This window comes from Chiloscyllium plagiosum, chromosome 38 (genome assembly GCF_004010195.1).
Source record: "Chiloscyllium plagiosum isolate BGI_BamShark_2017 chromosome 38, ASM401019v2, whole genome shotgun sequence".
Classification (NCBI taxonomy): domain Eukaryota; kingdom Metazoa; phylum Chordata; class Chondrichthyes; order Orectolobiformes; family Hemiscylliidae; genus Chiloscyllium; species Chiloscyllium plagiosum.
In genome coordinates this window covers 27767805-27782557 of record NC_057747.1, presented here as the reverse complement: position 1 = coordinate 27782557, position 14753 = coordinate 27767805, and the positions used below count along the sequence as shown (strand labels likewise).

Genomic DNA, 14753 nt, shown 5'->3' with positions numbered 1-14753 from the left:
CATTGGAAATTAAGAAATTTCATAAATGTAACATTTAAGTCCTGTTTTATTATATAAAAGTTGTCATGTCCCAAACACACAAGGAAATACAGATTACCTCAAGGTCTGGATTATCCCTTTGTATTGTAAAACTCTGCAAATGGACCTCATCAAATGCACTGGAAGACTTGTGATATGCACAAAGCACTGTCCCTGCAGCTACACTGGGCCATTGACCAGAAGGAACAAGTTCTCCAACCCATGACACTCTCTTATACTTGTCCGATCCAGATGAGTTCGTGGAGAATTGGAGTGAAATGTTTTAGAGAAGTTTAAAAAAGTGAGAAGTGATCTTATCAGATCTAGAGAGGAATTGACAGGATGGATGCTGGGGGGACATTGCCCCTTGTGGGACAGACTAGAATGAGGGGCATTGTTTAAAAATACAGGGTCTTCCAATTAAAGCAGAGTTGATAAGAAATATTTTCTGTCAGAGGGTCATTGGTCTGTGGCATTCTCATCCCCGGAGAGCAAAGGAAGCTGAGTCACTACTTTGTCAAGGCTGAATTAGACCGAGTTTTGATTGACAAGGGTGTAGAATCATGGGAAGCCTGGCATGAAGGAACAACAACAGGAATGTGGAGCTAAAGCCAAAATCAGATCAATAATGATCTTACTAAATGGTAGAACAAACCCAAGGGGCCAAATTGCCTACCCCTGCTCTGAATTAGGATTCTGGTATAACAACATTTCTTACACAATCCAGATCTCGTTGCTGATGGTCCAGCCAAAGATTATTAACATTATTCACATCTAAATATTGAATAAGAACATAAAAAGTCAGAGCAGGAGTGGAATCATTCAGTTGGAGGAAGGAATAGAAAGAAAGTAATACAAAGGACGTGCTCTGGTATTTAAGTACTGGTAGTTTATTTTCAATATATTATCTTCATCAATAGTTAGACTCCGCTCATTTTTAAAAAAAAACCCTGAAATCTTTCCTGAAATCTTAACTGCAGGAAAAATGTTTTTGATGGCTGTATATCACTAAATGAGGAGTTTCAGGAATGTTCCTGGCTGAACATTTGAGGAAATGGGCTAAAAACAACATTCTTTACTTGCTGAGTAAAAACTTGAAACATCTCTCAGAGATGGTGCTGCTGCAGATTAATTTAAATGACAATTAATTATGAGCTTTAATTAGAGTAGATAGCATTAATTGTGATATAGCTGATGGGACCAGTTTAACTGAAATAATAGCTTTACAGGCATGACCCTGTGAAAAGAAGGCTGAGAGAGAAATCATGAGGACCATTATAGCTGGCTCATCTAGTCAATGTTGGAAACTCAAGCATTTATATTCACTTACATTGGAACAGCACTCTTTACTGAGAGAGATAAGAAAGAGCCAGTAGACAATCCTGGAAATTCCTCTCCAATTTGCAAAGACAATGAAACCACCTGCATACCAGGTGGAGTACACAGAGTCCACAGGAACACTTAAAGCATTCCTTGGCACGTGGGTAAGGCTGGGTTCAGTCTGTATAAAGCAAACCATCAACAATTAAAGTAAAACTGTTCTGAAGTTTGTGCTGCCCTCTGTTGTACCCACCCATCTCAGGCAGTGTTTCTGTCTTGTGGCATCGATCACTCCTTGATGCCACCCTATTGATCTATTGAAAATAGTCTTAATTTGTCCAAATGTCCCCTGACCTGGGATGACAGACAACCACAAGATTGATGCTGTCCACAAGACATCGCATCCAGAACTAATGAGAAATGGCACAGTAACTCAATGGTTAGCACTGCTGCCTCACTGCGCCAGGATCCGGGTTTGTTTTTGCTCTTAGATAACTATCCGTGTGGAATTTGCTCATTCTTCCCATGACAGCGTGGGGTTCCTCCAAATGTTCTAGTTTCCTGACACAGTCCAAACATGTGCAGACTAGGTGGATTAGCCATGGAATATACAGGGTCACAGGGAGAGGCTAGGGGGGTGGGTATGGGTAAGATGCTCTTCAGAGGGTTGGTGTGTACTTGATGGGCCAAATGGCCTGCTTCCACGCTAGAGATCTTATGATTATCCAACTTTTGAATGTGAAACAAGAGACTTACTTTAAAGTGTCATGTCCAGCATGGCAGATACACACTTGGATGAGAAAGGAGAAAGCCAGGTTGAAACAGATTGATCTGTTCAAAAAGTTTAAATAAAATTGCCAGAACTCTGAACACCCGATATAATAAAAACAGGGGGCAGATCCAAAATAAAAATCAAGGGACAGCAATGTCCTTTATTCCAGAAATAAAAGCAAGAAATACTCACAGATCAGGCAGCAATTGTGAAGAGAGAAAGTGTTAATGTTTCAAGCTATAGGTCTTTCTTCTGAAGAATCCAATATGGTCTGTCATTTCTCCCTCCCCCTGCACCAATTTATCACTTTCTCCTCCTTTCCTGGAGGAATTAACTTTTGCCATGAGAAAGATATAGTGTGTTATCAACCCTCTGATAGTTTGTCTCATGAAGACCATGTTAAACATGTGCATTTCAACAAAAGACATGAACAAAATGCTTGAAAATGAAGGGCATCATAACCAAGTCTGAACTTGTGCTCTCCCATCACCTTTACATGTCCCTCTTCTCATAAGGTCACCAGATAGTAACTAGGAGCAGGTCCCATGGCTGAAACTGTGGAGATATTTGTACCATTGCTATTCCAGCACAGACAAAGGGTTTAACCAGTCAGTGTTCTGAACTGTGTGCTATTGTTATACATTATATAATACATAATTCACATGAACAAGGAGAACATAATCATTTCATTCTTCTGGGATTTGAATATACATCTCCAGAACAGGGATAGAGTCATAGAGTCATACAACATGGAACAGACCCTTGAGTCCAACTCGTCCACGCTGACCATGAACCCAAACCAAACTGGTCCTATTTGGCAGCATTTGGCCCATATCCCTCTAAACTTTTCCTACTCATGTACTTACTCCAATGTCTTTTAAATGTTGTAACCGTGCCTGCATCCACCACTTCGTCTGGCAATTCATTCCACATATCAATCATTCTCTTTGTGAAAAAGTTGCCTCTCATGTCCTTTTTGGATTTTTCTCCTCTTTCCTTAAATATATGCTTCCTAGTTTTGAACTCCTCCACCCTAGGGGAAAGATTCTTGCTGTTCACCTGATCTATGTCCACATGAATCCAACTTCAACAAGAAGACGACACCAGTCCTGAATGAGCATGATGCCACAGTAGACAGCTTTATTTGATCATCTAACATGGACAGATATAAATAAAGGAGTGTTACTGTACATAGGGAGTTAAGGAGCTATAGTTAATGATAAAAAGCAGCAGTCACAAGGAAAGAGTCTTTGCAGGCACCCATACCCTGACATACTCCAGACAACTACCTACACCAAGTTGACTGCAGTGATTTAAGAAGGCAGCTCACAGTCATTGTCTAAAGAAAGATTAGGGATTGGTAATAAGTACTATCCCAGCCAGCAAAGTCCACACCACATGAATGAATAAAAATCCTTTTAAATTGACTTAATTCCTTGCTCATTTCTTCATTCAATGTCATTCTTCATTCTGTTCTATCGCTCTGATAAATATCAATGTGAAATAATTATGCTCTAATTCTGCCGCTTTTCTGCTGTTAAGTATTATAAGATCAGCATGTTCTCATTGAACAGGTTGATGCCTACTTTTCTGTTCCTACATCTTCTGATCAATGATCAAGTTATATATTTTAGTGATAGTGATTGATGAGTTTAAATTGACCAGGATACTGAGGACATAAAGGTGGGTAAATCCCCTGGACCAGATCAGGTGTACCCTAGAACTTGTGGGAAGCGAGGGAAGTGGTTGCTGGGACACGCACTTAGATATTTGTATCATTGATAGCTATAGGTGAGGAGCTGGAAGATTGAAGGTTGGCTAATGTGATGCCACTTTTTAAGAAGGGTGGTAAGGAAAAGTCTGACATTGGTGGTGGGCAAGTTGTTGGAGGGAATCCTGAAGGACAGGATTTACATGTATTTGAAAAGGACAGGATTGATTAGGGATAGTCAACATGGCTTTGTATATGGGAAATTGTGTCTCACTGGCTTGACTGAGTTTTTTGAAGAAAGTACAAAGAGGATTGATGAGGGCAGAGCAGTGGACATTGTCTATATGGACTTCAGTAAGGCGTTCGACATGTTAGTCTGTTTAGCAAAATTAGATTACAAATACAGGGAGAACTACCCATTTGGGCACAAAATTGGTTTCAAGGTAGGAGACAGGGGGTGGTGGTAGGGGATTGCGTTTTGGACAGGAGGCGTCTGACCAGTGCTGTGCCACAAGGATTGGTGCTGGATTCACTGCTTTTTGTCATTTATATGGATTTGGATGTGAATATGGTTAGTAAATTTGTAGATGACATCAAAATTGATGACGTTGTGGACAGCCATGAAGTTCCCTCAGATTACAATGGGATCTTGATCAGATGGGCAAGGATTGGCAGATGGAGTTTAATTTAGATAAATGTGAGGTGCTGTATTTTGGAAAGGCAAATCAGGGCAGGACTTAAGACACTTAATGGTAAGGTCATGGGAGTGTTGCTGAACAAACAGTCCTTAAGTACAGGCTCATAGTTCTTTAAAAGTGGAGTCACAGATAGATAGGATAGTGAAGAAGGCATTTAGCATGCTTGCCCTTACTGGTAAATGCATTGATAATAGGAGTTGGGAGGTCATGCTGTGGCTGTATAGGAATTGGTTAGGCCACTTTTAGAATACTGCATTCAATTCTGATCTCGCTGCTATAGGAAGGATGTTGTTAAACTTGAAAGGGTTCAGAAAAGATTGACAAGGATGTTGTCAGGGTTGGAGGGTTTGAGCTATAGAAGAGGCTGAATAGACTGGGGCTGTTTTACCTGGAGCATCGTAGACTGAAGGGTGACCTTACAGAAGTTTATAAAATCATGAAGGGCATGGATAGGGTAAATTGTCAAAGTCTTTTCCCCAGGGTAGGAGAATCCAAAACTAGAGGTCATAGGTTTAAGGTGAGAGGGAAAGATTTAAAAGAATCCTAAGGGGTAACTTTTTCAAGCAGACGATAGTGCGTGGATGGAATGAGCTGCCAGTGGAAGTGATGGAGGCAGGTACAATTACAGCATTTAAAAGGCATTTGGATGTGTATATGAATAGGAAGGGTTTAAAGGGATATGGGCCATGTGCTGGCAAATGGGACTAGATTAATGTAGGATGTATGGTTGGCATGGATGAGTTGGACTGAAGGGTCTCTTTCCATGCTGTACAACTCTATGACTCTATGACACATGAGATTCAAAAGCTGAGCCAAAGTTCATAGTTAGAGACAAAGTAATTGATGAGATTAGAATCATAGAATCCCTACAGTGCAAATAGAAGCCATTTGACCTAACATATCTGCACCAACCCTCTAATGAGTATCCCACCAGACTCACCCTATCCATGTAACCCCACATTAATGCCTACATGGACCCTATTAGACAATTTCGCATGGCCGATCCACCTAAACTGCATATCTTTGGACTGTGGGAGAAAAACCAGAGCACCAGGCACAAACCCATACAGTCACAGGAAAAGAGCGTGCATATTCCACATAGACAGTCATCTGACACTGGAATTGTCAGGCAGCAGTGCTAACCACTGAGCTACCATGCTGCTTGATTTATGATTTGTTTAATTAAAAGCAGTATGAGTTTCTTGATAAACAAGAATAATCACCGTCACTTTCCCTGCCAGGTCCTTCTTTCCTTTCCCTTTCTTGGATCATTTCTCTATTTCCTCCCATTCCCTTGAGTACCTCATGAATCCAATGTCCCTCTGCACTCTCTCCCCCCATTCTGAACCTTCCCTTCAGTGAGATGGAAGGGTTGCTGTATTTCTAAAAATCTCTGAACCCTCTGGGCTCCTGTTCCAAAGGTAATATTACCACAAAGGCAATTAACTTTTGTTTCTTGGAACTGATTTTCTGGGCTTATTTTTAGCTAAGGTCCTGAAACTACTTTACAGTTCTGTGGACTGCTCCTCCCCCACCCTGCATGGACTATTTTTGGATGGTGAGGAGTTGGTTGTACTGGCAGAGTTTTATTTTTATCTATGACTTAACATACCATCGTGTATGTACATCCACATTCTTCAGATATAGATTGGGGGAGGGCTGGAGAATGGTGGAAAGAGTAGCATTGAGTCAAAAGTCACATATCCATAATACCAGACGATGCTATTTTGGGATGGGATGGTTACAGCAGGTGCAATCCAGACTACAAACACTTTTTAAGTACAATCTTTAATGATGCGAATTATTAGTAAAGTGCACCCTTTTTTCGAATGTCAATCACCAGATCAGATCGAGATATTGCGGAGTTGGTTTAACAAGCAGGGTTGAACAGGAGGTAGGAGAGGAAGACACACAAAAACATTCTTTAGTTTAAATGATATTGCAGTGCTGATAATGTCATCAGCCGTGGCTTAGTGGGTAACACTTTCTTCACAGGTTCAGAAGATATCGTGTTCAAATTCTAATCGGGAATCTTAAGCACAGAAGTGTGGACATTCACTGCAAAACAACATTGAGGGAGTGCTGCACTGTCAAAGGTGCCATCACTTCAATCAGATGATAAACCACCTACTCTCATGCAAAAGATGGAGAAGGAAATTCCATATTTATCCCTCAACTAACTCCTAAACTGGATTATGTCTCCATTGCTTCTCCATCACATTATGTCTCCATCACATTGCTTCTTTTGGGCACTTACTCTGTACAAGTTGACTGTTATATTTCCTAAATTTACAACTAAGACTATATTTCAAAAACACTTCATGCACTGTGAAGTGGGACAGCTTGCAATTGTGAAAGTCAATCTTTCTGATGAGAATATTAACCTAGGTTCGTTATCAGATGTTGTTTGAGCTGTTAAGTCTTTACCATTCTGATTTTATTTAAAATGATTTACAAGTTGAGTATAGAATCATAGAATCCCTATGTCATGTAAGCAGGCTATTCAGTCCATTGAGTCCACACCAACTCTCCAAACAGCATCCCATCCTGACCAATCCCCCCACCCTATCCCTGTAACCCTGTATTTCCCATGGCTAATCCACCTAGCCTGCACATCTTTGGACTGTGGGAGGAAACCAGATCACCCTGAGGAAACCCTCTGCAAACATAGGGAGATTGTACAAAATCCATACAGATAGTTGCCCAAGGGTGGAATCAAGATTTAGCGAACAAATAATAAGTGGCAGTGTTCAGCAATTGGGAGTTACCTTATTTTCAAGAGTGCTCCCGATGCCCTTAAATTTCATGGAACATTAAGTTAAGAAGTCCTAAAATATCAACAGATGTCTGGATTATTGCTTTTTAGTGGAAACATTTAACCACTTAAATTATTAGCTTGTGAGGAACATTAATATGTGTTATTGATCACTGGGAATGCAATGATGTGGAACCTCTGAGCGATTGTAAATGAACCTCAGCATTAAGGACAAGCTTTTTCTGAATTCATTCAGGATGTTGCTTGCAAGCTTGTGATTTATTGCCCATCCTTATTTGGCCTTGAGAAGTTGGTGGTGAGCCTTTTCCTGCAATCCATATGGTATAAGAACAGCCGCAATGCTGTTAGAGATGGCGTATCAGTAAATTGACCCGGCAAAGATGAAGGAACAGCGATAACTTTCACAGTCAGGGTGGTGTGACACAGACAGGAAGTTTCAAAGTGCTGGCCTTCCCATGTACCTGTCACTTTGTTCTATGAAATGACAGAGAACAAAAGTTAGGAAACACTTGCAAATCCATTTTCCATTCACTGAATACCAGCTGGTATCAAGAGCTGAGAATAAAGCAGTAACTAAGAGACCAGACTCTGGATGTAGATAACACCAAAGCAATTACCAAATTAAACATCAAATTCTGTGAGTTTTTGATTTATGAATGGACAATAAAGTCACCTTTTCTACAAAAAAAAGAGGGGGGGGTCTTCCCAGTATTTGGAAAGTTGCATTGAATGAACTTTATCATTGCCAGGCAATTATCTTTTTTATTCCAAACACCAGTAAGATCTGTGAACAATCCAGCTGTTTCACCCTCTATATGTTTCCTTTGCTAAAGACGGTGACTCTAGCTGGGCCAGAGCTATGCCAGCCATCATTATCACACAAACAGCTACTGCTTGTGTGTGATTTGTGACACTGAGGGTTGGAAACACCATCTACCACAGGAGGGATCATAAAAGAGTCAAATCCTGATCTTCCCCAGTGCCTGCACACTCAGCCCCCACAGGCAGGGAGGTTATCGGAACTAAAAACAGAAAGTGCTAGAGAAACTCAGCAGGTCTGGTGGCATCTGTGGAGAGAAAAACAACGTTAACATTTCAAATTCAATATGATTTTCAGAATAGTTTTGACTTCATGTCTCCAGCATCCATTATACTTTGCTATTAAATCATATGAACTGTGGCCCTTACATATTCAGGGCCCAAGACAATCCCCATACACTGCAATAATGACATAAATTAGGGTCTGGAGGAAGGACATCAAACACATCAGCAAACAGAAAGAAATAAAATATCACAACAGTGATGTAAGCCATTGGAAGCAGTGTGTGATTTTCAAAGAACACGTGTGGCAAATGTTTTATGTGTGAGAGTAACTGTCCCTCAGTGTTTACCAGAGAAGGCTGTACACTCATTCCAGATAAGTTAATGCTTTAAATAAAATGCGTGTGGAGAGATAATGCATGTAAAGTGACAGACATACGTAGTGCCTGGGATATGTGGACTGAACGGAATGGCACCTGTCACTGAGCTGCAGGCCAGTTTTGGCCACAGAGGGATTTGCCTTTCGCTCTCAGTCTGGCCAAGCCTGAGTGCAGAATTGCAGAGACATGTGCTCATCCGATAGTGACCCTTCTACTGTGCAATTTTTAACTGCATCAATCACTTCATTTTTGTTCAGTTGAGCAGTCAGATTTGATTGTTTTTAGGTTTCACATTCTGTACAAAATGTTTCACTTTTTAAAAATTTTATTGTTTTATGCTGAAAAGGTGGACCTGTTGCTGAAACTTTTCACTTTGTGCTCATCAGGACAGCAGCAAGAATGCCAAATTTCAAATGATCACAATAATTTTCTTTGGGATGAAATATAGGTTGGCAAGCTGAGACTGAGGCATTACTATGAAGAAAGCAATGTGGAATGATAGGCTACCCAAGCTCCTGGGCAATTCATTAAAAGATCTAACAACTAACCATATTCCTCTCATTTGCATAGAAGGGGTAGATGTGTGTGAATGTATGCCACTTCTAGCAAGCATAAATAAGTCACATTACGAGTGCACATGATTACCTTTGTTCATGTAGGTATTTGTCCACTCTGGATTTTTCAGTAAGTATTGTCCAATTAACCACATATGTTTACTTTGTTTCTTTCAAAAGTGGGCTGGTTAATACATGCTGTACTCTGCCTATTATACATAACTGAAGAAACATGCTGCTTGATTCAATTAGTCAATTTTTGGAACATGAGGGCTATTTACCTGACATCACACCAACACTGAAATTCATGTGTAATGCTGCTTAACTGCACAGCAGACAGAAAGCCTTTGGAGCTGACAGCACCATTCTATTTGTGAAAAATGTCAGATCAAAGATCTGCAGTACTGCCAGTCGTGAGTGTTGGTGGACAATTAAACAACGACCAAGAATAGTAAGCTTCACAAATGTCCGTATCCTTAAAGATGGGGGAGCCCAGCACATCAGTACAAAACATAAGTCTGCATCATTTGCAACATCTTGAGCCAAAAGTGCTGAGTCGGTGATCCATGCCAGCCCTCTCTTGAGGTCCCCAGCATCTTCAACCAATTCAATTCACACCATATGATATCAAGAAATGGCTAAAGGACTTGCACAAGTGGCAAGTAATATTCACACTACACAAGGCCAGGCAATGACCATCTCCAACAAGACTGAATCTAATAATTGCTCCTTGACATTCAAAAGCATCATCATCCTTGACATCACTAAAACCCTAATAATTTACATACTGCAGTTATAAGGACAGGTCAAAGGCTGGAAATTCAATGACAAATAATTTATTTCCTGATTCCCTAAAGCCTGTCCATCACCTACAAGGCACAGATCAGGAATATTCCTCACTTATCTGGATGAGTGCAGCTCCAACAACATTCTAGAAGCTTGACAGCAACTAGGAAAAAGCAGCCTGCTTGACTGGCACCCCATAAATCAATTTTAATAATTAGTCTTCACCAACGATGCTCAGCAGCAGCAGCAGTGTGTACTATCTACAAGATGCACTGCAGAAATTCACCTTCCAAATCCACAAGGACTAGCATCTGGCAGGAAATTTCCCTCTGGATCACACACCATCTTAACTTGGAACAATGTCAGTATTTCTTTTTCCATTCATTCACGGAAGGTGGGCGCCACTGGCTAGATTAGCATTTACTGCCCGCCCCTATTTGCCCAGAGGGCAGTTCAGAACCAACCACCTTGCTGTGAGGCCAGACCAGGTAAGGATGGCAGTTTCCTTCCCTAAAGGACATTAATGAACCACATGAGTTCTTCTGACAATTGACAGATTCATGGTCATCATTAGACTCATAATTTCAGACTTTTATTGAATTCAAATTTCACCATTTGCCATGGCAGGATTTGAACCCAGAGCTCCAGAACTTTAGCTGAGTTTCTGGATTAACAGCCCACTGACAATAACATTAGGCCAAAACCTAGTCTTAATCTTCTTTCAGTGTTGCAGGTTAATATCCTGAGACTTTGCACCTATGAGCACTTTGACTGTACATACACCACATGGAATTCAGCAGTTTAAGACAGCAGCTGACCACTACCTTCTCAAAGGCAATTAAGGATCGATGATACTCACATCCCAGCAATGATTAAGAAAACATAAGCGAAGGCTTCTCAGCCCATTACCATAGCCCATTTCCTCATCTTCAAGTTTGCACAGGAGTCCCTCTGTTTGGACAACCCAACCTCCCAAGGCAAGGGATGTAGAGTGAGAAGTGTGGGTGGGAACTCATCAGTGCATATCTTGAAATGATCCTTCCTGGGAGATAATTTCACAGTCTTTGTGGCAAGCTCTAAAGGCAGGAGATACCTGCTATGGGATGAACATAGTGTTATTTTGACCCATAAGAGTAATATAACTCATTTCTTCAGTAGTGAATACTTTCCTTTGTGGCCATGCCTCACATCTGTGGTCTTTTGCAAGTTGACATTTTTTCTAGTTAGACATCCTTTTCTAAGTCTCTGTCTGTGTCCTGGGATCTAGTAACAAACATCCTGGTTTGCACAACTTGCACCAGAGCAGTTCCCTTGTTTCCCCATGAAAAGTGATCTACATTTCACTAACTGCACAATACACTGGGCCTGAGAGATACAAGGGTGAAGTCAGCTTGCTTGTGTTTCCTTGAGTATATACGACAGTTAAAATGTTAAAAGGATATTAAACAGTGAAGAAAAATAATTTCCTCTGATGTGGAGAAATCACGACCAAGATGGATTGGGAATTTATGGGTCAATTGATTTTGAAGACATTATATTGGTTGTAGCATCGCTGGATCCCCCAAAATCAATATCTTGGGGGCTACCATTGACCAGAAACTGAACTGGACCAGCTGTATCAATACTGTGTCTACAAGAGCAGATCAGAGACTAGAAAATGCCAACACACAGCAGTAGGATTGTGTACCATTTACAAGATTCCCTGTACCAACTCACCAAGGCCCTTTCCTGATCTACAACTTCCACTCCTGGACAGGGCGATGGCTGCATGGGAAACACCACTGCCTGTAAATGTTCCTCCAAGCCACACATACCATCTTGACTTGTAAAAACCATTCTTGTGTATTTAGGAGCACCAGCCGGTGAGTAACAGGATTTTGACAAATTAGAAATTACTTTTAAAAAATATAAAATTGGTGTCCACTTCAGTGTTGGAGCAAACGAGATGGTCTTCAGTATTTGAAGCTTTTACTAATTTAAGAGCCTAAGAGGTGTGAACAGAAGTAGGCCATTCAGCCCATTGTGACTGCTCCCCATTCATGGTTTGTGCTGATTGGCCTCATGGCACCTTAAAAAGATTTAATTCCCTCCCTAAGGACATTGCGGCTCAACGCACAGCAGGTGGACTGCAGCAGTTCAAGGACGCAGCTCATTCCCACCTTCTCAAGAGCAACTAGGGACCAGTTGCAATGTCTATATCCCACAAAATGAATAAATAGAAATAAAAGCTGGAGGGGTGTTGAAGATAGTGCCGTCATTGCTCCTCTTCCATTCCAACCAGAAACTGCCCTCCCCATTGAAAACATCCATGGGGAGGGGAGTGGGGGTACTAGATTTGTTCTCCTAAAATATAATATTTTCATAAGAGAATGAGAATGTGCTCAATGAGCAGATACTCACTGAGTGACTTAGTTCACCCCAAGGGGAGCTCTGGTCCATTTCTGAGATGGATGAGTTTGTTTCAGAAGCTGGGCTGTGGGGGGAGGTATGTTGATTCAGTTTGACTGGAATGTTATTTGATTTTGGTTTTGCTAATTATGGGGCAAACTGTGGCAAGGCAGAAATGCTGGCCTCTGGCCTAGAGTTAACTTGTTGTCCTATTGCTACAGGTCCGGAAGCGAGGCAAAGCATGTCGGGCTGGACTGCGCGAAAATGATCTCCTGTTAACTATCAATGGGAAATCCTGCAACGGAATATCACACAGAGATGCTATGAACATCATTGACTCTTCCAACGGAACCTTGCACATCAGGGTTAAGAGGTACAGGATAAAGGACCCACAAGTATTGCACAAACTTGAGTTTGCAAAGTTGATGCTAATTTAATGAAAGTCTTCAAAATGCTGAAGGACTTAGATGGGGGAAAGGTAGGTAGAGAGAAACTCTTCCATTTTGCGGGCCAATCTGGATGAAGCTCAGAGTCTGATCTTTGATAGCACACCCTGTCCCTGTGGAACAGCAGTGGACTTACCACATAAACACAGTGGCTACAAGAGCAGGTCAGATACTTGGAATACTGCAGCGAGTAACTCAACTTCTGACCCCTCAAATCCATCTACAAGGCACAAGTAAGGAGTGTGATGGAATACTCCCCACTTCGGGGAGAAAGTGAGGGCTGCAGATGCTGGAGATCAGAGCTGAAAATGTGTTGCTGGAAAAGCGCAACAGGTCAGGCAGCATTCAAGGAACAGGAGAATTGACGTTTCAGGCATAAGCCTTTCTCCTGAAGAAGGGCTTATGCCCGAAACGTCGATTCTCCTGTTTCTTTACTGCTGCCTGACCTGCTGCGCTTTTCCAGCAACACATTTTCAGCTCAATACTCCTCACTTGCCTGGATGAGTGTAACTCTAACAACACTCAAGAAGCTTCACACCATCCAGGACAAAGCAGCCCCCTTGATTGGCATCACATCCACAAACATCCAGTCCCTCCACCACTAACGCTCAGTAACAACAGAGTGTGCCATCTTCAACAATCATTCCCTTCTTCAGGAGACACTCAGTAGCAGCAGTGTGTACTATCTACAAGGTGCACTGCAGAAATTCACCAAAGATCCTCAGAAAGGACCTTCCAGATTCATGACCACTTACATCTAGAAGGACAAGGACAGCAGGTATATGGGAAAACCACCACCTTCAAGTTCCCCTCCAAGCCACTCACCATCCTGACTTGGAAGTATATTGCCGTTCCTTCACTCATACTCTCAACAAACAGTATTTCAACTCCATCTCAAACATCAAAAACTGTAAGTACAACAAACTCTTATCTATCCACCTCCATAACCAGCACTCCTCAAACTTTCCAGAAGATTCCACCGGCCTCTGGAACTGCTCGGATGCCATTAGCCATGCAGCTGGTGCAGCTGCCACCCCCACGCTGATTGATTATGTCACTTCTGCCCCCATCATGGCCACTCCCACAACCACTTCCGCCCCTCACAATTCCTCATGCATTACACGTGACATCACTTCTGCCCCTCACATCATCGCTGATGTCATACGCTCAGTGACTTCCGCCACCCCTACTGCCACCACTTCCGCCCCCACCAATGCCACTCATCTGCATTCTGCTGACACGCCCCCCACAGATCCCACTGTCACCATTCCCAGCCCCCAGAACCCTGAGGGGCACACCAGCCCTGCTAATGACTCCACCCCCATTCCCCCCATCATCACACCCACTCCAGTTACTGGCTCCGCCCCCACTCCCAGCTCCACACCCACACATGATCCCAGCTCCAAGCCCTGCCGAGTTTTCATCATCCCTCCAAACCTTCCCCTCACTGAGGATGAACGATCAGTCCTCAGCAAAGGACTCACCTTCATCCCCCTCCACCCACGCATCAATTAATTTAACACACGCCATGACGTTGAACACTTCTTCCACTGCCTCCGCCTCCGAGTTTACTTTCACAATCAGGACTCCCGCCCACCTTCCAAGGACCCCTTCGCCCATCTCCAACACACTGTGTCCACCTGGACATCCTGCGCTGGCCTATTACCTGCCCTCGACCTCTTCATTTCCAACTGCCGCCGGGACATTAACCGCCTCAACCTGTCTACCCCCCTCCCCAATTCCAACCTCTCACTCTCACAACGCGTAGCCCTCCAATCCCTCTGCTCCAATCCCAACCTCACCATTAAGCCAGCGGATAAAGGGGGCGCAGTGGTAGTCTGGCGCACTGACCTCTACACCGCT

At 42.4% G+C, this 14753-nt stretch overlaps 1 protein-coding gene across 2 annotated transcripts in view; it reads left to right on the top strand.

The window, feature by feature from the left end:
• The window catches only part of LOC122541944 (synaptopodin 2-like protein), a 39009-nt gene that overhangs the window by 8182 nt on the left and 16074 nt on the right, over positions 1 to 14753 (top strand). For both annotated transcript variants that reach the window (XM_043679230.1, XM_043679231.1), the window contains exon 2: positions 12666 to 12817. In XM_043679230.1, the coding sequence (XP_043535165.1) occupies positions 12666 to 12817 (152 nt within the window). The remainder of the gene's footprint in view (positions 1 to 12665; positions 12818 to 14753) is intronic.